The sequence below is a fragment of the Erpetoichthys calabaricus genome, chromosome 18, assembly GCF_900747795.2.
Source record: "Erpetoichthys calabaricus chromosome 18, fErpCal1.3, whole genome shotgun sequence".
Lineage (NCBI taxonomy): Eukaryota > Metazoa > Chordata > Cladistia > Polypteriformes > Polypteridae > Erpetoichthys > Erpetoichthys calabaricus.
In genome coordinates this window covers 83,631,250-83,657,377 of record NC_041411.2, presented here as the reverse complement: position 1 = coordinate 83,657,377, position 26,128 = coordinate 83,631,250, and the positions used below count along the sequence as shown (strand labels likewise).

The following is a 26,128-nucleotide window of genomic DNA, read 5'->3' as shown; positions in this document are numbered from 1 at the left end:
ACATAACATCACCGTTCCAGCTGGGGCTTGCTGGGCTGTGGAGAAAGGCTCCTCTTGAAAGGGGAATGTGGTCTTCTGCCTTGGGATCCCCATTGTGTGCTAGGAGGTGACCTCGCTGCTCTGAAGTGCTCCAGTAAACTGTTTCCAAGTGCTCAGGGTACCCATCATCCCACACTGACATTCAGTGATTTTGCCCACTTTGGGTGTTCCTCTCACTCTCTGGCCTGTGCTCAGCTCTTCCTTTATTCTCTACATTTTTGGTTTATTTTCCTTTCAGGCAGCTTCTTGCCACCGAGGTAGCCTTCAGCTATCAAAGAAGATGAAGGTAATAAAGTGCTGAACGTTTTCAGCTGTTAAGCCTTTTCTCCATTGAACGTTTTGGTAAGACTCTTGTGGACAGATATTGACGTACTGTAACTAAATGTTCCCATCAACATTCTGAAATTGTCCACCCACAGTTTGCAAGAATCCCCTCCACATTCTTGCTCCATGCAGCTCTGGCTCTTCTCCTATATAATCAGGAAGGCTGTAGATGCATTTTAAAGGAAATAAGAAATGTCCACAAGTTTCTACATACGCATAATTAGCAATAATTGTACTTAAAGAGACAGCTGTGACCTTTCATTTTCTTTTTCTCTTTCTTGCTTTCACGTGTTGACAAACTGACAGATGTCCTGCATTGAAAACAGTGTGCTGTTGATATCTATGCTGGTCTATCAGGTTGCAGCTATATGATCAATTTCTTTTTATTTATTGTGCGCATGCAGTGCACAATCTATCGCTTGAAAAACAAATTTGAACAATCAGACTATAAACCAGGTGAGATCTGCATTAAGTCACCTTTCGCTGCTGTGTGAATGTAGCCTCAAAGTCACCAGTTAACTTAAAAGGCACACATTGAGCAAGAGGCATATGGGGGGCTGGAGCCTCTTCCAGCAGCATCAGTTCCAAGTCTGCAAGCAGCCCTAGAGGGTGCCAGTCTGACACAGGACCACCCACACACACACACGCAAAGCCAGTTAATCTGAGTGGAAGATCTTTGGGGATGATTGGAGGAAGACCACCACGGATACGGACAGTTCATTTACTACAAGGCATGGAGTTCAAACCCCAAATGTGCGATCTGTGATGCAGCAGCGCTAACCACTGTAACCCACCAATAATTTTATTCCATGCCTTGTAATTTTGTGATCTGGACCATACTTTTTTTTCAGAAGCTTCCCAGTCCTGCTCAAAGTTCTTTTCAGCTTTCGACCTCTGCTAGAAATGACTGGACACTAAATAAATAACTAAATAAGCAAGTGAATTGGGTCTCAGATATTTGATTAAACGACTGGTTAAACTATAAAGCTGTTGTTGTGTGTGACTTCTTCACACTTATACCATAACCTTAAAAGTCGCATGAAGCCCAAGAGGATGCAAAGGCTTATCGGATTCCGAGTGAATAACAAAGTCATATTGGATATTGAGCACCCCAAGCTCCATTATGAATGACTGGAGTCTAACAAACAAGACGCGGTCGGTCCACACCAAGAGCGAGCCTTACCTTTGTCACACAGCCTGTTTAGCTGGGCAGCAGAGTGACGTTCCCGAGTGCTGAGGCGCCCGTCTCCGACTGTTCAGAGTCGCCTCCAAGATCAGGGCTGCACTTTCCTCGGCACAGTGGAGGGGGCTGGCGTGGGTGGGTGTAGTCCTCCCAGCGGTGCCATTCACTCCTTTATAAATGTCTGTCCAGCCTCGGCACGGTCGCTGCAGCATTTTAAAGGTGACTTCCCAACAGAGTGGAGGATTAGGATATCTGTGAGGGATTAGTAAATATAAATGTTTTAGCAATCCGATGCAAACTTGTATGCTTTTGAAAAATCCCACACTGTCACATCATGATGGGAAACAAACACAACTTCTGGATAACAGCTGGCGTCACGTGAAGAGTCTCGTATTGTCCGTGCTTTATCTTCCTGTGAGCGCCTCCATTATTATGAAGCAATTCCAAACAGGTGGAGGTCCGCATGCTGCCTTGGGGTGTGCTCCCCAGAAGGCTTCTGCTTTCATGCGCTGAACGTAAAATACGCCAGAGGCTGACTGCTTCATTTTGTTAACAGTTTTGGAGAGTAGTTTTAATACTAGTAGTTTGATTCACTTGAATGTGGGTCAGTAAACGGTGAGTAACAGTAAGTGCAGCCCAGAGTGTCTAATTAGTCCTGAGCGTGCACACACACACACGCCACTCAGCAGCTGGAGGTCATTACCAGGCCTTTTTTGTGTGCTGGCCTGACAGATGGGTCACATGCCCCTCTCTGTCTGTGCACTTCACTGCTTCTACGCATCTAAATCTTATACCTTCTGACAGACCGGATTCCAAGAAATCGGTTACAGCATTCCCAGCCGTTAATTACTCCACTCTGCCGCAGGAGCCACTCTAATGTGCTGCAGATGCAATTGGTTGTACATCCATTGGCCCCACTTGGGAGGCTCATGCTTGCAGATAATCTGAGACGTGACCGTCCAACTCATTAAGGCAGAAGAGAGGCCCAGCTCCGCACAAGGCTTGACCGAGGTCTTGCTTTTTACCTCTCTTTTGCTTTAATGTTGAATTTTTTTAGAATGCATTGTATTTTAGACAGGCACATAGGAAAGGCGCAATATAAACAGACAGAGAGAGAAAAAGCATTATATACCAGCTAGCTCAATATGAAGGGCGGTAGACGATAAAAAGGGTTCTGTGGTAGACACACAGATAGGAAAAGGAGTTATATAAAACAGATATCTACAGATGAAAAGCGCTATAGATTTGATATGAAAGGCAATTACCATATCTATAAAATCCAACGTCTGTCTGTCCACTTTTCATGAGAGAACAACTTAACGGATTTAGATTGGATTTTTTTCTATAATTTGCTTGAACTTTCCGGTTGATTTTGCAACTTCTCTCATCCCAGTATGTATCATAGTTTGCTTGCGGTACAGATTTGTGCGAATTTGGAGAGAGAGGCTGTGGGCCGAAGGAAGGGGGGCAAGTCCTACCTTACTCATGTGCCAGCCTCCATTTGAGTCGCTCTACCTCTCATCACGTGTTGGAGCACACCTTGCCTCTCACTGCGCTAAGTATCATAGTTCGCTTGAAGGAGCGATATATCCGCGCTAATCCGAGACAGAGGCTGCGGGCCGAGGGGAGTACGATGTGATGTCACGAGTGGGGAGCCGGGCAGTGCCCTCCTCACTCACACGCCAGCCTCCATTCGAGTCGCTCTACCTTTCACCACGTGTTGGAGCGCACCTTGCCTCTGCTTACCTAGCGATACCTGTTTCTTTACTGATTTTGAAAGCTTGTCCTGTTTCACTACTACATGGGGGACAGCTAGTATATGATAACTATGAACGCTGCTGCGATAGACAGACAGATAAAAAGGAAAGGTGCTATATTAGAAAGATAGAGACAGATAAAAGAAAGGTGTGGTTTACATTTTTTGAAAGTCACAAGGGAGAATTGGGACCCAATCCTGAAGATGACACAAAGCCACAATAGAGCAGTGTGCAGTACTGTCGTGGAGGTGGTCTGGTAAGGGTACAGATTGGCACTCGAGCAGCAAGAGGTATCTATGGCACTCCTTCCATTTTAGAAGAAGTGAGAAGGCCAATGTTATGTCAAGGATTGCAGGGTCACCTGGTGCCAGTACAGGGAGCTGCATTCTGGTGCTTTGGTCCAAATGGAAGCCAACTGCTAATCCACAGGTGGTTCCATGGGGACCAGAGGTGACCATAGAAGTGGTCGAGGGTCAGAAAACAGAGTGTTGCTGAAGGTAAGGTAGTGGCGTGCTGCTGAGTGTCTGAGGGGGGCGAGTGCATCACGTGCCCCATCTGAGAAAGTTAGAAACGGCCAGTAGGTTTGTTTAACACTTTGTATTCTTCCTTTGTTCTCCTCTCGTTATAATTATTGTTTATTTGTTAAAACACCTTTGTTTAGCACACTGTGGGGCTCCCTGGAGTCATTTTGGGTTTGGGGACAGCTTGAATGAGTCCCCTCCAGTTCATACCATTTTATACTTATTTTTCTATTATATTTATGCGGGTGGCACGGTGGCGCAGTGGGTAGCGCTGCTGCCTCGCAGTTGGGAGATCTGGGGACCCGGGTTCACTTCCCGGGTCCTCCCTGCATGGAGTTTGCATGTTCTCCCCGTGTCTGCGTGGGTTTCCTCCGGGCGCTCCGGTTTCCTCCCACAGTCCAAAGACATGCAGGTCAGGTGGATTGGCGATTCTCAATTGGCCCTAGTGTGTGCTTGGTGTGTGGGTGTGTTTGTGTGTGTCCTGCGGTGGGTTGGCACCCTGCCCGGGATTGGTTCCCTGCCTTGTGCCCTGTGTTGGCTGGGATTGGCTCCAGCAGACCCCCGTGACCCTGTGTTCGGATTCAGCGGGTTGGAAAATGGATGGATGGCTAGTGCCTTTAATATATATATGTTTTACTAAGTGCTTTCACATTCTGTATACACTATCATATCTATTTGTCTATCTTTCATATCTTCTCGTTTCCTCTGTGTTATCGTGTTTCTATCTGGCTCTCATACAGCACCTTCCATATCTGTTGTTTTTTATATTTTAATTCACGTCTTTCTTTGTGATTCTCGTTGAGTAGATGCAGTTCTGTCGACCCCAGAGCTTTAAGGTTAGCGGGTAAGTGGCGCAGTCTTGGCACTGCATCAGACAGTTCAAGTGTGATGTACAACAGCCGGCGTGAATGTTGCGCCAAGCCTTGCTGGTATCCAGCTCCACTGCTGTAAAGCACAGACATCTTTCAAATGTTGAACTCGTCCAAGTGAATGCAGTGCTAACCTTGACTTTATGGTTTGATGTAAATCACAGTGTAAGCCAGGGTTCAGTTTCTACAGCGTGAGCCCTTCAAGGCCTGTCAGAAGTGGAATGTTCTAGAAAGGGCCGCTTTGGATGTCAGTACACCATTTGTGTAAATATGAAGCAGTAACAGGACTGTGCATGGCCTGCGCCGGAGCGTGTGAGTCGTTACGTCTGATGTGATGCATTTTGTCGATGTCTTCCTGAATTGAAAGATCCTACAGCTTTGTGCCAGCTTGTGCCTCAGGGCAGCAGAGTGGGACTGTAGAAATCAAGCTTTATACTGTTGGTCCTACCTCAGGGTTAAGGACTGCAGCCATGAAAGTCTACTGCACTCTGAAAGGCATTGTACAAAATAAGGTTTGCTTGGTTCAGCACGGCATCAGCAGTCCGCACATATGGAGCTCCATTTCAAAGGATCCTTCCAGAACAAACTACAACTTTGAACCTTACAGTACTTTAAGGAGTCTGAATGTTGGCCCTAAACATATTCTGAGATTCTTCAGGTTGGAAAAATGGAGGTCAGATATTTCTACTCACTTATCATGGTGCAGGAGATTGGCAATGACCCCATATCCATATACAAATAAAATAACAAAACATCCGGCATTCACAACCAGGCCTGATGTCCTCCGGCATTCACAAGAGGGCTACAGTGTCCGGTAATCAAAGGCAAGAAGAAGCACAAAGAAGGAGGAATGTAAGGGCTAGCATATCTGGTGCACAGAGCTTCATAAATCTACAACGTGATCAAAACAGGCAGACTTACCATTGTACCACTGCCCCTGTTTTACTAAAGGGGCCTTTGGCGGTGCTAGTAAACCTCCATTACGGTTGTTACTACATCTGCCTCCCAGACTGCAGTGCTGAGTCCCAAGCTGCAGTCTACATTTTCAGAGGGACTTTCCTCTGGCCTTGGCACTCCTTATTCGTTCTTCACCAGAGTCGTGTCTTGATGGACTGGCACTGTGCTCCGTCGTATCTTAGTCACTTGTTTGACTTGTGCCACTAGCGGGGTAGTTGGAACAATCAATGTCTTGCAGTCATTCTACCATCAAATATGTCTTGTCCATTTGGTGAAACAACAACTAAACCTCTTGACTGTGTCTGCATGCTCTACATAATGGCAGGAATTGTTAAATAAAAATAAACCTTGATTATGAACCTTACAGTAGTTCCCTTTTAGTCTAGTAGCCATCATCAAAGTCCTCTCCTTGAGATGTAGCACTTCTCCCATTCCTGTTAACATTTCCTGGTAGTGAGATCTGGCGATTGTGGAGTGGTGAGTGGGAGTGTGTGTGTGTGTTTGAGTTTATTAATTTGGCGCAAAGCAACAACCACATTGGTTTTAGTCTAAAACTCTCTGACTAAACGCAATGTGTGCAAGTGCGCCATCTTGGGTCAAAGTCCTGTTTTGGATCCGCTGCTTCTCCAGATGTTTCTTTGTGATGAGTTCCCACAGACACCTGAGCATTCAGTGTGATGTGCCAATTAACTTGAGGAGCAAACTCTTTATTAACAAGTCCAACAATCTCTAAATGTGATGTTCTCTTGAACAGCTGCCATTGTGGCATGCAGAAAAAAGAAATGCCCAAGTCACACGCATGATTGTACAATAAATGGCAGAAATATGCATTTGATCAGCTGAGCATGATGAGCGGACCGCAGGCATACGATACGCAGCGGCATGTTTGAGAACTACAAACTACTCGTGTTATTGTCAGGCTCCCCCATCGTAGACTGAGTTGTTGCCACACAACTGGATGTTGGGAGCAGCGGGTGATTTGGATTAATGAGGAGGTGGACTTCATAAAGTGGACGCTGAATGATCACTCCTTTGGCTAAAAAGGTTTTAACCCAAAGTTTGCATTAAAACCAGAATAGTGAGCTATGAAAATGTCCAGGCCTTTATGTCCGTCACATTCAAGACAGAGTATCATGTAAGGTACAAATGGTGACAAGTGGACAGGACTGGCCCTCTTGAGATTCTTATATTCCTGCCATAACAACCAAAAATGTCTTGCACTTGTGATCATCAGCCGGACAGACAAGTGAGACTGGGCCACTGGTCTTCTAGCATCAGGGCCCATGCTGGCCTGCGACTGTGACATGATGCTGCAGAAAGCTCTGATGCCCGTCAAGAAGGATCAGACCTGCAGATCACGTGTTCATCACATCACCCATTTATATCAGTGCTGTCCATCATGTGTAGTAATGTGGCATCCTACCCAGTGTCCTTTGTGATGTCAATGGTTGGCCAGTTGTTACATTCAAACAGCCTGGTCTGATGACGGCTTGCAGTGGATCGTCTTCACCATGAGTTCATCTTCTGGCGTGGTGGCCAATGACCACCAGACTTGCACGTGGACACAAACACAAATGATGATACAATCCGGAAAATATTCTCATGGTCTGTTATTTCATATGCCTCGGCTGACTAAATGTTGCTGTCCTCTCCTCCATCATAAGACCTTCTAAAGACCGTCCTGCCTGGCCTGACAACACATTCATGTCATTTTACAGGAATACGTAAGTGACCTCAGCTCCCTTATCCCTAGCAGAAGGTGCACAAGATGTTATGGGGCCTTAAATCCCAATCTGTTGTGATTGACGGCTCATACATTGTCTGGTATTGGCGAGACTCCACACCAGGGCACACTGCCCACCAAAGAGGGTTTATCCAATGGTCACTACCTGTGTAGCTCGTTTTCTTTATTTTGACTTTTAGGGTCATTTCTTTCTTACGTGTCACCAAGTTCAGTGGCTCCTTCCAAGTGAGTTTTGCATTTGTTAGAATGCTTGGCGTGTATGTCATGTTTTCTATTCTTTTTTTGTCATTGTGATGAATAACTAAGGAGATGAAATGTTAACATTTTAGTGCTCACAATCCTGTGGACCTGGAACGAGACACCGAAGAGTTGTTTGTCAAAAGCACAATGGTGAAGATCTGAGCTCCGAGTACTGTGACAGTCGCAAAAGTCCCCCAGAGACGGAGAGTTGTAATGTGCAGCCATGTGAGTTCATCTGGATTACAGGGGAATGGTCTGAGGTGAGTGCAAAGTCTTCTGGATTACAAAAGTCTAATGGTGACACTCACTACAAGTGACATAACATTCTCAGGTGGTCAGTGGGCAAATCCTGTCCTGGCAGCAAGGCAGCGCCAAACTTGGACTTGGGCACATCCAAAAAGGCCACTTAATCTGTGGAGACATGAGGAGAATGTGAAGCCAGGGACAGTGACACAGTAGCACTAGCCCGCCGTGCCGCTGATAGTGAGGGTGTAGGATGTGTAAGAAATGATTTATTATACTTGTATGGAGGGTCACAATGATAACAGCTGATCAAGAGAGACCCCTATCCAGGTAGGCTGGGAGTGCAGTTGGTGTCAAAGAGAAGGGGGTCAATACAATACACAGAACAGAACACAAGTAATCCTCAATACAATATAATAGTAAAAATATTACAAGTACAGAGCAGAATTTAACAGATGATATCACATAATAGGATTTGGATTCAAGATGGGCAGGTTGACTTAACTGGCAACTCCGTGTTGGCCCCAAGTGAGTATCTGCATGTCAAGGGTGTGTTCTGCCCTGTGCCCAGTGAAGCTGTGACAGACTGGCAGATCCTGTGCCCCTGAAGTGGACAGACAGAGGGCTGTGAAAGTGCTGTGTATGTGCAGAAGATTTACACAAAGAGCAAACAGACAGAGCGACATGTGTGGTCACTAACGCCAGGCCCAGCTAGTAGAAGACATGCAGTAGGGGGCACTTGACTGTTTGCAGATTTGTGCCCAGCGTTGCCAAGATTAGCTCCAGCCCCCTCTGAAATTGAACTGGATTAATCCTTTTTTAAGAATGTTAGTAAAATGGATATGGAATGTAATGTGTGTCCAGTGCTTTGATAATGGATGAATGAACAAGATATACTTATGTCACAGGATTCCCTTTAGATTTGTTTCCCAGCTGCACTTCAGTTTGTATTTTTGGGTAGCCTTGCACCCTCATGGTAAACCCGTTCACTCCCCACAAATTAAAAAGTGACGAGCCAGCACCCAAGCCATCTTTAGGAACGACGGCTGCTAGTGCCCTTCAACGGGTTGGCCATGGCATCCTGCAACATATCAAAGCCCAGGTACATATCAATGACAATGGAGGTCTGCATTTCAATCCATTTTTTGCTTATCATGACGTCAAGTTTGGGGCAACATGTTGAATGTTTGTTGGCCACACAAATAATAATTTTAAAATACTCTGTCCATGTGACAATACGACTACTAATCTATAAGCCAAATCCCACTGACTCACTCATCACGAAATCTCCTGAAGCAGGAGGACTTGAAATTTGGAATGTTGGTTACCTTTGGCCCATAGCTGCTCACTAAGAAAAGGTTTTGTGGTCCAAGCGTGAAAATTCTTAGTTTTTTAGACCTGCTTGTATGTCTGTCCTCTTTCACGAGAGAACTACTTCACGGATTTAGTTCAGGTTTTTTTCTAGAATTTGCTTGAACATTCCATTGATTTTGCGACTTTCTCATCGCACTAAGACTCATAGTTCGCTTGCGGTACCGATTTATTAGCGCAAATCTGAGAGAAACTCATTGGACTGCGGTGCCATCCTCACTCACACGTCTGCCTTGGGGCGTAACCTTAACTCTGCTTAGTTAGCGAATGAAAGAACGACTTCACGGATTTAGATCTTTTTATTTCTCTAATTTGCTTGAACATTCCGTTGATTTTGCGACTTCTCTCATCACGCTAAGAATCAGAGTTTGCTTGCAGGAGCGATATATTCGCGCTAACCTTAGACAGAGGTTGCGGGCCGAGGGGCGTGGGGAGTCAGGCCAGACCCTCCTCTCTGTCCTGTTTCACTAATACACTGGCAGAACCGCAGGGGACAGCTACTACTTCATATAAAATACTCACTCAGACCCTCACTCACCAAGACAAACACATGAATTTAACTTTTGTGTGGACATTTTGTGACCAGAGAACTGCACCCATAACTTATCTCTGCTGTTAGTTGGGTCACAAATTGAAATCCTTCCATTCATATAAAGAGCAGCAGGTCAAGCCTCCCAGGTTCAAACCCTGCGCTGTCCCATTATCTTTGTGGAGTCTGCTGCTCTCTGTTTCCGTCCCCAAGCCCTAAACTGGCCCTGTGTGACGTAGCCCAGCGATACCGATGGCCCCTCCAGGGTTCTTTTCTGCCTTGACACCATTACTGCTATTACACGCGCAGGTCCCTTGCAGGCCTAGCCTGGTGATGGAGGTCAGATCACACAGGTAGGTGCATTCATGTCCATTTATAAATGTAATTGTTTCTGTGAGACCCTTCCAAGGCACTGCAGTAGTCACCCAGCTCACCTTTGTTCACACAGATTTCCATTACTGCTTGGTGATCCATGACCTCTCTTAGCTCCTAAAATGCCTTTTTGTCTGTCCCTCCCTCCAGTGTTCTGTAAGCTGTGGACACGGTTACCAGAGAAGACTTGTGTCCTGTAGTGAAGTTTATAGTGATAAGGACCATTATGAATATGGATATCAAGTGACCTCCAACTGTCCTGGTGTGCCCCCCGCCAGCGTTCAGGCTTGTTACCCTGAGGAATGTGTGGCACCTGCCACCTGGAGAGTGGCAAACTGGGAGCGTGTAAGTTCAAATAGAAGCCATCAGAATCGATGACAGCTGCAGCTCGGGCACCGGTGTTCTGCTGAATACTGGACTCTAATCTTTGTCCACTTTATAACCAAATACTTTTGTCCATTAAGTGCTCAACAACTTGTGGAGATGGAGTCATGCAAAGAAGTGTCCAGTGCTTAGATGGCAGCGGTCAAAACAGCAATGAATGTCCAGTAGATGTGAAGCCAGAGGAGAGCGCCGTCTGTCACAACTTAGACTGTAAGTACCACAGACGTCACCACTCCAAGGCTGCTGGCACAATGCAGTGACCCCTTTGTTTGCTAGGGTTTCTAACATGCTGCCATAATCCTTCATTTCAGGCACATTCCCAAGAACTTGCTATGATGTTCTGAGACAAACAGGTATCACCGAAGACGGAGAGCACTTGCTGAATATTCTTGGAAAAGTCGTTAAGGTTTGTCATCCTGGATAGAAAGTGCATCCTTAGAGAAATGAGCTCTGCTCTCACATCGGAGTATAAAAACAGAGTTTCAGACATACGACCACATTGTGACGGTTCCAGATGCAAATGAAAGCGTATCCAGTACAGGGTTTTCCCCACATAAAGCAGTCATTTTAGTGGTAAATACTGCAGGCCACTGTTTTATTATTGTGATTGAAATGAAAGAATTGTACTTTGTTGAAAAAAATGACATTCTGCTTCCCTAACTGTGCTGCAGTAGAGCGCAAAAATGACCGCAGCCATGTTGAGAATTGAAAGACTTCCAAAGTAGTGAAATCGTGGGATGCATAAAATCTGTAAATCCTTAAAAACCCATGACGACAAAGCCATACTTTCCATATACAATATATATCTCTGGGGGTATGCAAAGTCTGCCAGAGTGGTTTTGTTCAAAGTAACTTCTGGCCTTGCAGTGTTAATAACCATGGTGGAAGTTATTCGTTTTTGAGTTACAGTGGCCACAGATTCCTGACCATCCAAAAGTGGTCAGCATTTGCCGAAAAAACATTCCCAATGAAAATCCAAAAGCTGAACATTTGATGTGTTTTTCCTTGTGATCATCCCTCTCATGTGTTTCCTGTTTCTTTTCTTTAATAACAGTTTCAGATATGCTTTTGGACGTTGCATCCCTCTATCTCACAGCGATGACTTTTTTGTTTTATTGCCAATGATTCAGTACGCTGTAGTAAATGTTGCCCAGCTTGGTGTCGTGGAGCTTTGGCACACAGATTCGTATTCACAAAATGGATTGAAGGCCAGAGGTCCACATGACCATCATCATTGTCTAATACTGATTTAGATCATAGATGTCAGGTAGAATGCCTAGAGGGGGCTGGGTGGTCTCGTGGCCTTGGACCCACTGCAGATTTTGTTTTTTTTGTTTTTCTCCAGCCCTCTGGAGTTTTTTTTTTTTTCCTGTCCTCCCAGGCCATCTGACCTTATTTTATTCTTTGTTAATTATTATTGCCTAATTTTTGTTTATTTTTTTTCCTTGTTTCTTTGTTCATCTTGTAAATCACTTTGAGCTCCATCACTTGTATGAAAATGTGTGATAGAAATAAATGGTGTTGCTGTTCACAGACGAGCTGCTTCATTTTTCTGGAAGCAGTCTGCCTATCATCATCATCAGTGTTCAGATACCCCATTTTACTATTGCGTTTCTAGCATTGGACCCTGCAGTGTTGAGAACAGGCACCCCACGTCATTATGGCAACACCTTCCATGTGTTCACCTGCTGGGAATGTACAATGCAGACTAGAGGTGGTGCCATAGTGTAGTTCTTGCGACACGTGGCTTCACTTTATTTCTACACACTGGTCCCACCCTGAACATGTAAAGGTTAAGAGCAGAGACCAGCGTCCATCACACCACACACAAGTCCTCACCTTCCTAGCGTACATTACTTGTGTTAACACAAACTTTGTTTTTTCCTGAAATAAGTGGGACACCATGTGCTCATCATCAGCCACACTCCATCTGTGCCAATGTGTGATAGGATGTGTGCTGTAATGTACCCTGTTGGCACCACTGCTAGAGTCCACTATAAGCTGAGACACAAAGGCCATCTGATACTTTGCACAAGTTGTGCCCCGCTCTGCTCATCCTTTGTATCTGCAGGGTGGTTCTGACCAAAGAATGGCTGTTGGCTGAAACGTATTAAGTTGCTGAGCCATTCCTGATCCATCTTTGCCCCTGTGATATGTGAATGTGCCAGAGAGGTGTAATGATGTGGTCATTCTGGTGTATCGGACTACTGAAGCTTCTGAACTGGGCACACACTTGCCTACCTTTAAATGACACCGAATGGGCAATCAGTTGCATGGGGAGGGCAGGTGTACCTAATAAAGTAGCCACTCGGGGGAACCTTTCAAATAAAAAGCTCACTTCTTAGATGTTAATTAGGTTTTTGCACATCCAGGGATACTTTTTGAGTTCCAAAGGGAAAATGACGTTTGTCTAGCTAAAAAGATTTATTGTTCTTGTTTGCCTTACATGGTTCTCCACTGGTGTTCCAAAGAGTCCTAAAGCCCAATAAACGTTACTGCGCGACTGCCAGACAGGGTGTCGGTGACTGCCAAGCATGTAATCAGTAGCTAATTCTTCTTTCTAGCAGAAATCCTTTCTTAATCTGGCCTCTCATTTCTTTGTTTCTGGACGCGCTAGGTGGCTTTATGTGCAGCCTGCTGTGTCTTGCTTAGTCAAAATGTCTTCAGCACCAACATTTGTATGCTGCCTGTTCAGGTCTTTGCTAAGGCAGCTATTGTGTTAGATGTGTTTACAGTAAATAATGTCTTTCCTTACAAAACACTCGGCCTCCAATGTCCACACACAGGTGCATAGGACCAGCTGATTTGCTGTCATGTGCATCACTTGTCACTTCCCAACTTTTTAGTACGATTTCAGCATAATTAAGGAAGCCGTGTTGAATCAATGAGTCACGGCGCACCCAGTAACATAATACGAAATATCCTAATAAGCTCTTCTCCTGATTTCCCCCGGGATTATCTAAATATCCTAATTAACGTCTATTTGTCAAGGACTCCAGAACTTCTCAACACGCATTGGGAGTTTCTGCCGGGTTTCTGCCTTTTGGTCCACTCTAGCTGCCTTTCCCTCCTCCATTCTGGCTGTTAAGATTCCCTTAGTCCCTGAAATTTTCCTTCTTTTAAATCTTTCTTTCTCAGAGATTCTTTGCTCTGGGAACAATTACTGCTAAGGGAATTTTGACCTCCTGTTGGAGGTCTGCTGACTCTCCACCTAATTACATCTACTCCTTCTCAAGTTCTCGATGGCGAGGGTCAGTAGGGCAACATTGTTCAGGGGCTGCAATGACGAGTGGCTGCCTTAACTCCTGATACATCCATGTGCACCAGCCATACCATACCGTAGGTGTGGGGGGTCTCCGTTTCCCAACTAATTTATCCGTTTTCTTTGTACATGGTTTTCTTTTCAACCTCTCAGAGGTTTCTTTTTGTGGAGTTGGGTAACTGGGTGGGGGGCCACCAATGCTCTGTCATTGTTCCCTGTTGTTTTGTTTTAATTACAATCTTAGTAAAGTCTGGTAACTTGATAATTATACTCTTCTCTTTCAATACAACGTTGATGACCAAAAAAAAAAAAAAGTAAAACCCTTCCTCCAGTTCAGAATCGTGAAGGGCCGGAGTCCGTCCTGGCTGCAGTGCTAGACCAGGTGCCAATCCATTGCAGACACCCTTTGATGCCCATACCCACACACTGGGCCAATGCCAATTTGGAAATGCCAGTCAAGCTAACCTAGAGAGTCCTTTCAGATGTCACAGTGAGTTCAGAGTCCCCAGAGGACAACTTATGTAGACACGAGAAGATCACACAAACTCCTAAGAGACAACGACTGGGTGTGGGTTTTGAACCTAAGGATGTCGAATCATGAGGCAGCAGTGCCATCCACTGTGCTACCCAAGACTATCATACCAGGACATATTTTGCTGTCTCTCTTTTGTAATACACCGACCAACACAGTACTACAGGTGAGGCACATCAAGGCGCTATATAACGTAACATCACTTGTCTGGACCCAACTACCAGGTCCTTCTTATAAGGGGTACCTTTAAAATTCAGACCTCCCACTGTGTATTCACACGTCTACTCATCCAACACAAATCTGCTCACTCAAACCTGTCTGCTGCCCAAGCCCCTCTATAGAAAAGCGCTATATAAATGTAATGAATTATTATAGTGATCTGGCTACCTCTCTACTTACATTAGAATGCCCAGGTGGGTGATGGGGGTCATCAGAATGGTGAATTTGAACCCCCCAGAGATGGTTTTTTCCAGGATTGCTGATAACTAGAGAGCTCTTATTTTCTTTCCTCTGCAAGTCCAACAGTCCAATTTTACTTATAATCTTACTGAACTTGTACTTTTATGTTATACATTCATGTTTATTCGGTTTATGGTTGAGTGATCACCTGTGCTTAGTAAAGACGTTATACAGTCCATGAAAAGTAGTTTGAGACCTCCGAGACAAAGAGCGTTACGTTGATCTCCGGTGGTGTATCTGCGTTGTGTTTACCCGGAGACGCAAGTAAAAAACGTTCCGGTAATCAGTCTAATTGAAATCCTTTTATTAGAAACATTCCCAGAAAGACTTTAAAGTATATTTCTATTATGCATGGATTACAGTTTTATTTTTCCACGTCGTTCTCTCACACAAACGATTGTGTCTGAGCTTGTTTTCATTAACCTAGGATTATTTCATGAAGGTGCTGACAGGGCGTTCATTTCACTAATTCACGATTGTTTTTGTGGGGTGCAGATTTATTGTGCTGGAATGCAGACCGAGAGTCCAAGAGAGTACATCACTCTTGTGAGCGCTGATGGAGAGAACATCTCAGAGGTCTTTGGTTTTAGGTGGGTATCTGTCTGTCTGTCCGTCTGTCAGGGCTGCTTTGTATCTGTCACCATATCTGTACCTCTGTGTTCCCCTTACAGACTCATTAACCCCACCGAGTGCCCCTACAATGGGAGCCGCCGAGAGGACTGCATTTGCCGAAAAGATTATACTGCAGCTGGGTTCACCAAATTCAGCAAAGTAAGGCTGGACATCAACAAAATGCAAATAATAAGTGAGTAAAAAAAACAAAACAAAAACAACTCCCTTTTGTCTCCAAACAGTCAACTTGTCAATTCAAACACCTGGGCTTATGTCTGCTAACAGACCAGCAACATGGAGAGTTATTTTTTGACCCTTCTAAGGCACAGTTAGGGTATGAATATGCAAAAGTGTTCATTTCAATGGTGTTCTTCCTGCACAGGGGAAAAGTCACTGGAAATACTTGGGGGCTTTGGAATCCAAGGACAAATACAGTCTGTAGATATAGAGATACGTACAATCTAGAAACGAAACACTTTAAAGGGGGTCTTTGAAGAGTCTCATATTCACTTCACTTTTCAATATTAATGAAGCAATCCTGTGCCATAAGGAACTAAGTTGGGTCCCATGGGAATGAATGCAAGTCTGAAGATTAGTGTCACATTCAGGAGCCCAATCTGTCACCTCATGACTTGCAGTCCACGAGGCAGCTATACTGCCAATATTATAGGCAGCAGTGAATGAATTTGTACCCATACTGCATTGTTCACACGGAATGAGCACATTTGTATTCATGGTGCACATGCCACAGACTGAACTCAGCAGAGGTCTTTTCACCCACTGACACTACACAGTGGCCTACAGCCTGGCCTCACTTTATTATAGCATCATTCTAAACAGAACTCCACCTTAAGGGGCTTCACAGCCATAATACAGTTGCAGCCATGGCGTTCCTGATGAAGCCACCCATGGGGGTAGGCACTTGTTTTCTTTTATTAACTCTGTTCCTACTCGCATTCTGAAGTTTTCATCCACTTCTATCCAAGTAAGCACAGACAACATCAATCTCGCGAGCCCCTTCCTACAGCACTATTACGTCTGATGAAAATCAAATGTGCTGCTCTACAGAAAATTAAGTGCAGGAATTCAGGCTTAAGGGCAGCACGGTGGCACAGTTCACTTCTAGGGTCCTCCCTGTGTGGAGTTTGCATGTTCTCCCCGTGTCTGCGTGGGTTTCCTCCCACAGTCTAAAGACATGCAGGTTAGGTGCACTGGCGATTCTAAATTGTCCCTAGTGTGTGCTTGGTGTGTGGGTGTCGTACAGTGGGTTGGCACCCTGGCCGGGATTTGTTCCTGCCTTGCACCCTGTGTTGGCTGGGATTGGCTCTAGCAGACCCCCCGTGACCCTGTGTTAGGATATAGCGGGTTGGATAATGACGGACTGACTGAATTCAGGTTTAAACATTCACACTTTCATTGTGTGTCAGTGGTGGGACTTGCAGTGCACTGGGGACTGTCCTGCCAACGTTTCAGTGAATTTGTTGTTCTTAGTGAATAAACACACATTTGTATTTTTCATCCACTTTAAAACCCATTAAACTGGGGGGGACAGTTGACGTAGTTCTATATATCTGCAGTTTGAACACTGGCAGGTTACCGAACCTGCTCAGAGTCACACTGGGCGTTAGTGCTGGTGTTTGACCCTTCGTTCTGTCAAGCCAGGGTGACGGTTCAGTTTCTTACCACCTTACTAGGAGACCAAAGTGCCCGTTAGATTTGTGCTGCAGTTTGTATAAACACAAGAACAATGTCAGTAAAAAGAAAATCCTGCAATTATTGATTTTTCAGTTTTTAAAATGTAATCATAGAACAGCAAAAAAAACTCAGTAGTACTGCAGAACGACGTGTGTTTCAATTACCATTTTGAAGTCGTATTTTGAGTTTTGTGATCTTTAACATCAATTCCATGTGAGAGTATAAATGTGTGCCCCCCCCACCCCGTTCCTACAGTTCCCTGAGCATCAAAACAAGCAACACCTTCTGACAAGAGAGGCCTGGCCGTGTATGGCCCGGTCAGGAAACTTTAAAGCGGAGGCCTTAGTACATCTGAGAACACTGAGCCACTTCGTTAAAGGAAATGTGATCTCAGCTGGGAGGGCTCAGCAAGGGTGAGGTGGTCTTCTGTCAGCAGAGGTCATTGTCAGGGCCTTTGCATTGTACATGTGAGCCTACACACCGTGTGCAGTGCCCCTCTCTTTCCATCACACTTCAACTACATAATGATTATCACCACAAATTAAAATCACTCATGTCATGGACACAATTCCCATAGTTCCAATCCCCCCTCACCCCCAACCCCCAATGCTGGTTCTGTTTGCCTCTCATAAAAAAAAAAAAAAAAAAAAAAACACAAAACAACATCTGAAAACTCTAACTGAGCGAGCTGCTTTAAAACTTAGGGCTAACATATTAGATAACTAGGGCAGACATGATACAAATGACAGATCTTGAATTGGTAATTCAGAGTTCGTGAGAGGATTAAACCCTTAAAAGCAACTAAAGATTTATATACACCATTTGCTTTTGAATTACACACCCTGAGTATATGTTGTGTTTTTGAATGATGCTACACCCTCACAAATACATTTACTTTTAAAAACGCACAAATTAGTATCCACGCCCCTCCAGCATTTTTAGCTCTTGAAAATGGAGACTTCTAACAACGCTCTTGAGTGCAGAATACTTCTGAAGATACCGGATCGGCGTTGCAATGTGGATGGGCGAAGCCACAGACTCCAACTGAACACTCACTTATTTGTGCTCTTCACGTGGCGGTCCCCTGTAAATTTGACCATCCCATTGCCTGATTGTTCGCCTATTCCAACATAGCATCCCATGGCACTTACTGTGTTGCTTACCGGTTGTGTTTTGTGCAGTTGGAATGCTGCTTACATGTGCAAAAGGCAAATCCTTTAACAGTCGCTACAGTTTGGCAGTAAATCCTGAGGCTGACGGCCTTACCTCACCACACCCTTGCGAGGTTTTTTTTTACTGATATAAACATGTCCAAGGCAAACAAACTTCAATGTCATATGTGCTTTCATTTGCTTCATTGTGGATGGAGATACTTTTCATAAGCAATGGGAAATTGCTAGTGTGGACAGATTGTTTTCCTTTAAAAATGCTTTTTTAAAAATGAAAATGTAGTAATATAGACACGCACACAAATCCTTCCAGGCAGCTGAGTATGAAAGTCACGTCCACAGTTTGATTTGTCATTTACCCCAAGTTTAAAGACTAGAATATCATGAATAGGAAACAGCCTCCTTTCAGCTTTTGCTAAATTTAAAATACCAAAAATGTGGAGTTCACATACAGTATATGGAAAAGATTTGCCCCCGTTCCCCATGACATTCTGTGCCTAAGACATTAGAACAGTCACACGTCCTGCACTTTATTTTTTCAGTGTATTTACTGTGTACTCACACAGTGAGTCTTAAAAGAGAAAATATAGAAAAGTACTCATATAATAAAATCTTCACTTCTTCATCGCAAAGCTGCTCCCGTGCCATTCTGCTTAAACAGCCATCCCAAGGACCCTCCCCACCACCCAGTTACAGTGTAACTTAAGCCTTCTTAATGTGAAAATATCTGAGCTTCAGGGATCCTTCAATCATTAGCACCCCCTTGTGGTGGCTCAATGAAGACGTCTCTTCAATATAGCCACCATTTCATTCTTATTCATCCACAAAAAAAACACTCAAAGTACAAAAATAGTAAATGAGATGGACCTATGGACCAATCACACTGTAGTCAATACATACAATATGTTGTTTTTAATAAAAGAAGAAAAAGTATCTAAATGTTGTTGAAGGACGCTGTAAAAAATATACTTCAGTACCATATTACCTTTTGTTGTGTTACAGGTGCTAATCTTAAAAGACACACCGTCCCAGGGAGCATGTGTCTCAGTCTCAATAACCAAACTCACCCCGTCAAATGACGCTGATCAAACTCGGGCAGTGTCTCAGGCAGACTTGGCTCACCTAACCTCTACAGACATATCTGTTTGTCTTTCTGGGTTGAACTGCTTCTGCAGGCGCCACATTTCAGTACAACCAAGTTCAGGGCTCTACGTTAGATATTCTAAAATGTGGAATTTCTTCTCTCCAACCCATTTTACTCAGCCCGTCTTTTTTAGGAGTTAGATAATCGGTCTCTCCGTTACTCAAGTTACTAATGCATGTCTCAAAAAGGGCAGCTAGCATGTAAAAAAAACTGACCAACGATTTGCCATCAGCAAGGACATGTTGCACGGTTTCTCTGTGAACTTACACGTTCTCAGTGCTCCAGACTCCATATGGTAGACGTCAAGCATTCCTCAGGATAACAAGCTTGACCACTTGCTTAGGGCACATCAGGACAGCTGGAGGTCACCAGATAACAGTCCTTATTATGATAAATCTCACTGCAGGATGCAAACCTTCTGTTGTAGCCGTGTTCACAAATGACCAAGCAGAGGAGAACTGCAGAGAAAGTAAACAAACAAGCAATTTATTACCAACCATGTCAGCTGTACAGAATTTGATCTGGCAAAGCTGACACAAATAAATCGTACAACAGAAGGACAACATGAATCTTCATTTCTTGCCAGCCCATAATCTCTCCGTTTAACAGAGACACACTCAGGCCATGAGGCGCAGCACACGGTGTTTGTCATGCCTCTATTTAGCATATTTAAATACGGTATTTAAACTCAAGCATGTAATCAGCAGGTGAAGCTCCAAGAATGATGGGAACTGGCGTCTGGTGTTCCAGCAGAAAAGGTAAAATTCAGAGGCCGTGCCCACAAGTCTCTAACTGTGCTTCACAATAACAGATCTTTTAAGGTGTAACATGTCACATGACACTTCTGACCTGTGTTGCGTACAAGACGTGAATGAAAATAAACTTTGCAAGATGAAATCAAAATGAAACAAACAAAAAAAATCCTCAAACAGAAGATAAACACTACAAAAACAACCGTATAAAAATGTGTTACTATAAACACAAAGGAGGTGATTGTTGCCTGCCTTCAGGACAGTAAAGATCACATACAGTACATGTTCTGTAATGTTCTGTGGTCAGAGGAGACAAAAGGAAATGATTTTGGTAAAAACACAGTTATATGCACTGCACCCCAGCACCACATACCAGCTGTGCAGACGAGGAACTTGGCATGAAATGGACTCCACATAAAATGGCCTGAAGAGAAGAAATTCCACATTTTAGAATATCTAACGTAGAGCCCTGAACTCGGTTGTACTGAAATGTGGTGGCGTCTGCACAAGCAGTTCAACCCTGAAAGACAAACAGATATGTCCGTAGAGGTTAGGTGAGCCAAGTCTGTCTGAGACACTGCCCGAGTTTGATCAGCGTCATTTGGCGGGGTGAGTTTGGTTATTGGGACTGAGATGCATGCTCCCTGGGAGGGTGTGTCTTTTAAGATTAGCACCTGTAACACAACGTACGTGTATCCTTAGCTAGGATTAAAAGAAGGTAATACGGTACTAAAGAAAGCAGATCTGGTAAAGATGCGGCTTTCATACTTATGTACAAACATCTGAAGGACGGCCACTAGACAGTACAACTGTCCTGTGATCTTTCAATGTGGTCTTTGACGACTGTCCTAAACATGGGCAGCCAAAGATGTTTTCAGTCTGTTCATGGATGAGCTTCTAGATCCACAGGTCAGGTTCACCTGTTTAATGCTCTTAGGGAATAGTCACATTGTTCCAGAAGTAGCCTCGTTTTGTACTCAACATGCATGCTATAATAAGATGAAGCCAGGCTAACAGACCCGCGTGATGTACTGAGCACTGGGTGTACAGAACGTCACACCAGTTAGTAAATCTTGCATACTCTCCCGTCTTTCATCTTGAATATTTAAACATTATAAAAACAGTAAAGTTCTTAAATAATCTGCAGTGCACCATTTTTGTATTAGTTATGATGCTGATGAAGATGAGATTGCATTTCAGGAACCCAGATGATTGGTGAATAGAAGGTTTGTGAACCCTTTACAGAGTACCCAGAACAGGTTTATTGACACCTGACTCCATACTCAGTAAAGCGAGCACATCCACGCCAGAGGTTTTGTGTAAACGGCTCCATGAGACGTTCATTTGCCTGCCACTTGGCTGTGGACATATGGAGCAATTTTGTAATACTAAGGTGCACCGTAGGATTTGTGAGAAGTGCCCTGGTTGGCAAGAAGTTCAGTGGCTCCTAAAAGGCTCTGAGGGTGCATGTTGTGATGAGAGCCATATTTAGAAAGAGAAATTCACGCTGGTGACTTAACCCCTTCACCGCCCTCTGCCGGATATATCCGGCACCGCTGTTTTAATGCTAACGCCATACTGCCGGAATTATCCGGCACATTTGCCTGTGGTTATATGAATGCCTGGCAAGTAGTATAACTGACGGTTTGGCGTGGGTATTATTACTACGTTGTATTTCGACAAGTCTGTGGTTGTTTTGGCCGGTCATGTGACGTGATTCGCATGTAACAGCTGTGAATATGGCGAAACGTAAACTGACTTCAAGTGAGGCTTTGCAGGCGATTTTGGACAGTTCTGATCATGATTGTAGCAGTTCTGAAGAAGATTTTAGTGACAGTGATGAGCAGCAACGTGCGCTGCATGATATTGTGAATGAAGACGCATCAGATGACGGCGCTGAGTGGGTGTATCCCCAGCATCTCAGCTGGGCTGCTGCCTGTGGTGAACTACCTTTTCTGCATTCGTTTGAGGGAACGTGTGGCTTTATTGTTGATGTAAACAATTACACTGCTGAGCAGTTTTATGAGCTGTTTGTGTCACCTGATTTGATTAGACATTTTGTTCATCAGACAAATCTGTATGCAGCACAGTTTATTGAGAAAAATCCCAATTTACCTCCACATTCCCGTGTTCGTGCTTGGTTTGACACTGATGAAAACGAAATGAAAAAATTCATTGGGATTTTGATGTTGATGGGAATAATCAGAAAACCAGATATTGAGATGTACTGGTCTACAGATCCTATGTATGCAACACCTATTTTTGCAGCTGTCATGACACGTAACCGATTCTCTTTGCTGCTGAAATTCTTTCATTTGAATGACAACAGAAACGAGCCAGATAAGAAAGATCCAAACCGCGACCAATTGTTCAAGCTACGTCCTTTGATTGATCATTTATTTGAAGCATTTCAGTTGCCCTACATGCCAGGACCGTCAGTTGCAGTTGATGAAAGTTTATTGTCGTGGAAGGGCCGCTTACAGTTTCGACAGTATCTACCATTGAAAAGGGCACGGTTTGGTATCAAGATGTTTTGCTTAGCTGAGAATTCAGGTTACATTTATAGATTTCGTGTATACACTAGGCAACTTGCACAACATTTAGTGGTCAATACTGCTTGAATAAATGTAAAAAATGTAAAAAAGTAAAAAAACAAAAATTGTTCAGATTTCGCCTGGCTTGGGGAATATTTAGGGAGTTGGCGGTTAAAGGGTTAAACAGAATACTCCATCTAAAAATGAAATTTTTTTTTATGTCACTTACCTCACGCAGTTTGTAGTGATGGCCAAGAAAAATGTATGATGCAATACAAGTAGATGGCAACCAGTGCCACACAGCAGCAAACAATGTGAAAAATGTCTATGGAGAGAAGAAAAAAAAATCATGTTATTACTCTTATTACATAATCCACATGTCCAGTCGTTTGTTCACAATGTACAAAACACTTTTTTCCTAATATATTGTTAAATAGATACTCTTCAGAAAAATCAGTGCACATGATAAATACAAAACTAAAGTCTCATAGAATTGAGGATCCATCTCTCCCACATAAAGCAGTTTTTTTAAGTCTCCATTCTGCATGAAACCATAAGATTACAGATGACATGTGGTAAGTAAAATAAAATAAAGGAACACTCCACCCAAACATTTTTAAGAGTCTTTCTGGTTGCCAGTGTTATCAAGGGGTGGTATGCCCTGCATAGCTGTGTTCCCCAAATTCACAGCGGGTATCAAAGAGGCAGTATGACCCTGGAGGAATGACAGGAGGGCAAGACAATTTTTCAGACCAGCAGGTGGCAGTAAAGAGAACCACTTCGGGATGGGGAGGGCCAACAGAAAATAGGCAGGTTGTAAGCTCTTTACAGGCTTATCAAGGACCACCAGAGAGCATCTCTGGCCCCAGATGAATTTATGGGTTTGATCTAGACGTACTCCTCAAGCGCTCCAGCACTCCATGCCAGGACCAAACTCAGTCCGTCTTGACTTGGGAAATCAGTTAGGTGCATGGGAAAAGAGGCAAAGGTGCAAGGAGGAGTGCTCGATTGTGGTAGAGTGGAGACCCCCACCAGATAGGAGAGCATCCTGCTCAGGAAAAGTACACTGGGGCAGTAGGTCTTCAGTTTTTAAACAATATTTTACATGTTACTCTACTCATTAACTTAGTGTGTCTGAAATAATAATTCCTTGATTTTTGTTTTGCTGTCAAGAGTGGCTTATGGACATGTAAAGAGTTGAGCCGACATCCCTCAAAGTCACTATGAAACAGTAAATGAATCAGTTGAGTACGAGGTCACACAATGTTTTTCTATTTAACACAAAGGATTTTCTCCAAATCTTTAGAAATGGGATGTTTTCAATAACTTGAACAATGCGTCCTATTCCATAAATGATTTGCTAGTTTCCTTGAAGAACAGGCGTACCAAATTTCAGCAAAACCAGCACACTGGGAGCTGAGAGAGACATATGACTACAGCAGTAGGTGGTTTGCATATTTCAAGGGAACACATTTAAGAAGAAAGTGTTAAGGCCTCACAAAACTACAGGGGAAAACAAGTCTGGGCCCCAGCTGTTATGATTTGTGCAGAATGTAAGGCTGGATGTTGAGGCCCAGCAGTGAAGGAGGTGAACCGGCTCTGTCAAGATAGGCTCCAGCTCCCTGTTAGCCTTTCTTGGTTGGGGTGAGATGGGGGACAATAGGAAGCAAACAGCCTAGTTAGGGGATCAGGTGGGAGGCTGCAGACTGTTGATAATCATGACGGTGGTGAAAACCCTGGAGGTCTCTTGAGAGCCTGACACTGTGCCAGGAGGACTGCGTATGATCTTGTGCACATCTTCTGACTGTTCGGGGGGCCCACTGACTGACATTAAGTGTTTTCATTTCCTCAGCCACAGACTGGCTCTTCTCACAAACCTCAGAAGGACACCATGTTCCATTTGCCACTGCTGGAGATTGTTACAGTGCTGCCAAGTGTCCACAGGTAAGCAACAAGTGGTGTGCGCCATGGCATGATCTTGTGAAGCTGGGCTTAAAGAGTGTTCACATATGGACAAGAACTGTTGGTATTGCCAGTTCTGAAGTTGGTACCAATTATGTTCAACTGCCCAGGTGACACTATTGAATTAGGACACTTCAGTTACTCTTTTTTAAATTCATTGATATTTTTATCTAATGAAAGGGCAAATCGTAAAAGTTAAATTGAGAAAAGTGAAAAGACGATATGCATCAGGGCGAGTTGAGCAAAGCCAAATTCATTTTTATAAGACCACTTAAAAAAAGTAAAATTTAATATGTTGTGTTGGCCTTATCTAGAGTGAATTTAACAAACTTGAGTTTTAAAAGAGAGACTGTTGTAACTCCCAAATGTGTACAGTATGTCCAACAGCTTTAGAAGCCAGCCTTAAACTTTAGGAGCTCTCAATAGCTGAAATTCAACCTGCCGCCAGTGGGAAACGGCTCAGGGTTTCGCTTCCACTCACAGCTGCCGTCGTGCCAATGATGTCAGAGGAGAGACTCCCCCTGGCCAGCTAACTGTAAGGGGCTTATCACACAACAGGAAGTGCCCGCTTTGTGTGTACGGAGCCACTTACAGAGGATGAGTGACTAGCGGGGACACTCTGAGCAGCGCCAACACCTAATCAGCTCCTAAGACTAATGAGCGCAGGCTGACCACAAAACATCATATGGATTAACAAGTCAGTTAAAGTGAAATGACATACGGGGGGGAAATCAAGAGGGGGTCCAGTAGCCGATGAATGTACTTGTTTGCTAGATTTGAAACAAATGATGTCAGTATACATAAAGCACAGGTAAGCAGTGGGCTCTGCAAAGATGGCAGCAACATTACTGGGATGGAGGTCCACATACCTGAAGTGGAGAGCAGTCTACTCATTTCTTGCTGCTCCTGGTTCCAATGTCAGAACTCTGTTTCTGGATTTTTCTCCAGCATTCAATACCATCCTGCTTCACATACTGATTGGGAAACTGACCAGCATGAATGTCAACCCAAATGTTACATCATGGATTCTGGACTTTGTTTTAAAGCAATTGGAATAGTTCAAGTATATGACACATTCACTCAGATACAGGGGGCTCCTCGAGGCTGTGCTGTTAGTCTTTACACAGTACTAGTGACCTGAGACGGGACAGGGACCATCATTCAGTTATCAAGTAAGCTGGGGACACTGTGGTGATAGGATGGAAGCCAGGACTTCAATCAAGGACCCGTTTAGTAAATTGGTGCAATCAGACTCTCTAACTCTGAATGTCAAAAAGACTAAACAAACTAGATTTGATTTTATGAGGCAGAAATCTGTATGTTCACTATTTGTTTTGAGGAAGAAGGTACAAAAAGTGACCAAATATAAATGTGCAGGAACTCACCTGGCTATTAATCTAAATTGGGATATTAGCACAAAAATCTCTATTCTAAATGCAATCAACACTTATTTATAAACTTGGACTATTTAAAT

The 26,128-nt window shown here is 43.9% G+C and overlaps 1 protein-coding gene across 3 annotated transcripts in view; it reads left to right on the top strand.

Annotated features, from left to right (window-relative positions):
* Positions 1 to 26,128, top strand: part of adamts9 (ADAM metallopeptidase with thrombospondin type 1 motif, 9) — a 512,150-nt gene that overhangs the window by 474,079 nt on the left and 11,943 nt on the right. For all 3 annotated transcript variants that reach the window (XM_051921185.1, XM_051921184.1, XM_028824025.2), the window contains 7 exons: positions 7,724 to 7,894; positions 10,300 to 10,494; positions 10,614 to 10,743; positions 10,845 to 10,939; positions 15,282 to 15,376; positions 15,458 to 15,591; positions 24,545 to 24,636. In XM_051921185.1, the coding sequence (XP_051777145.1) occupies positions 7,724 to 7,894; positions 10,300 to 10,494; positions 10,614 to 10,743; positions 10,845 to 10,939; positions 15,282 to 15,376; positions 15,458 to 15,591; positions 24,545 to 24,636 (912 nt within the window). The remainder of the gene's footprint in view (positions 1 to 7,723; positions 7,895 to 10,299; positions 10,495 to 10,613; positions 10,744 to 10,844; positions 10,940 to 15,281; positions 15,377 to 15,457; positions 15,592 to 24,544; positions 24,637 to 26,128) is intronic.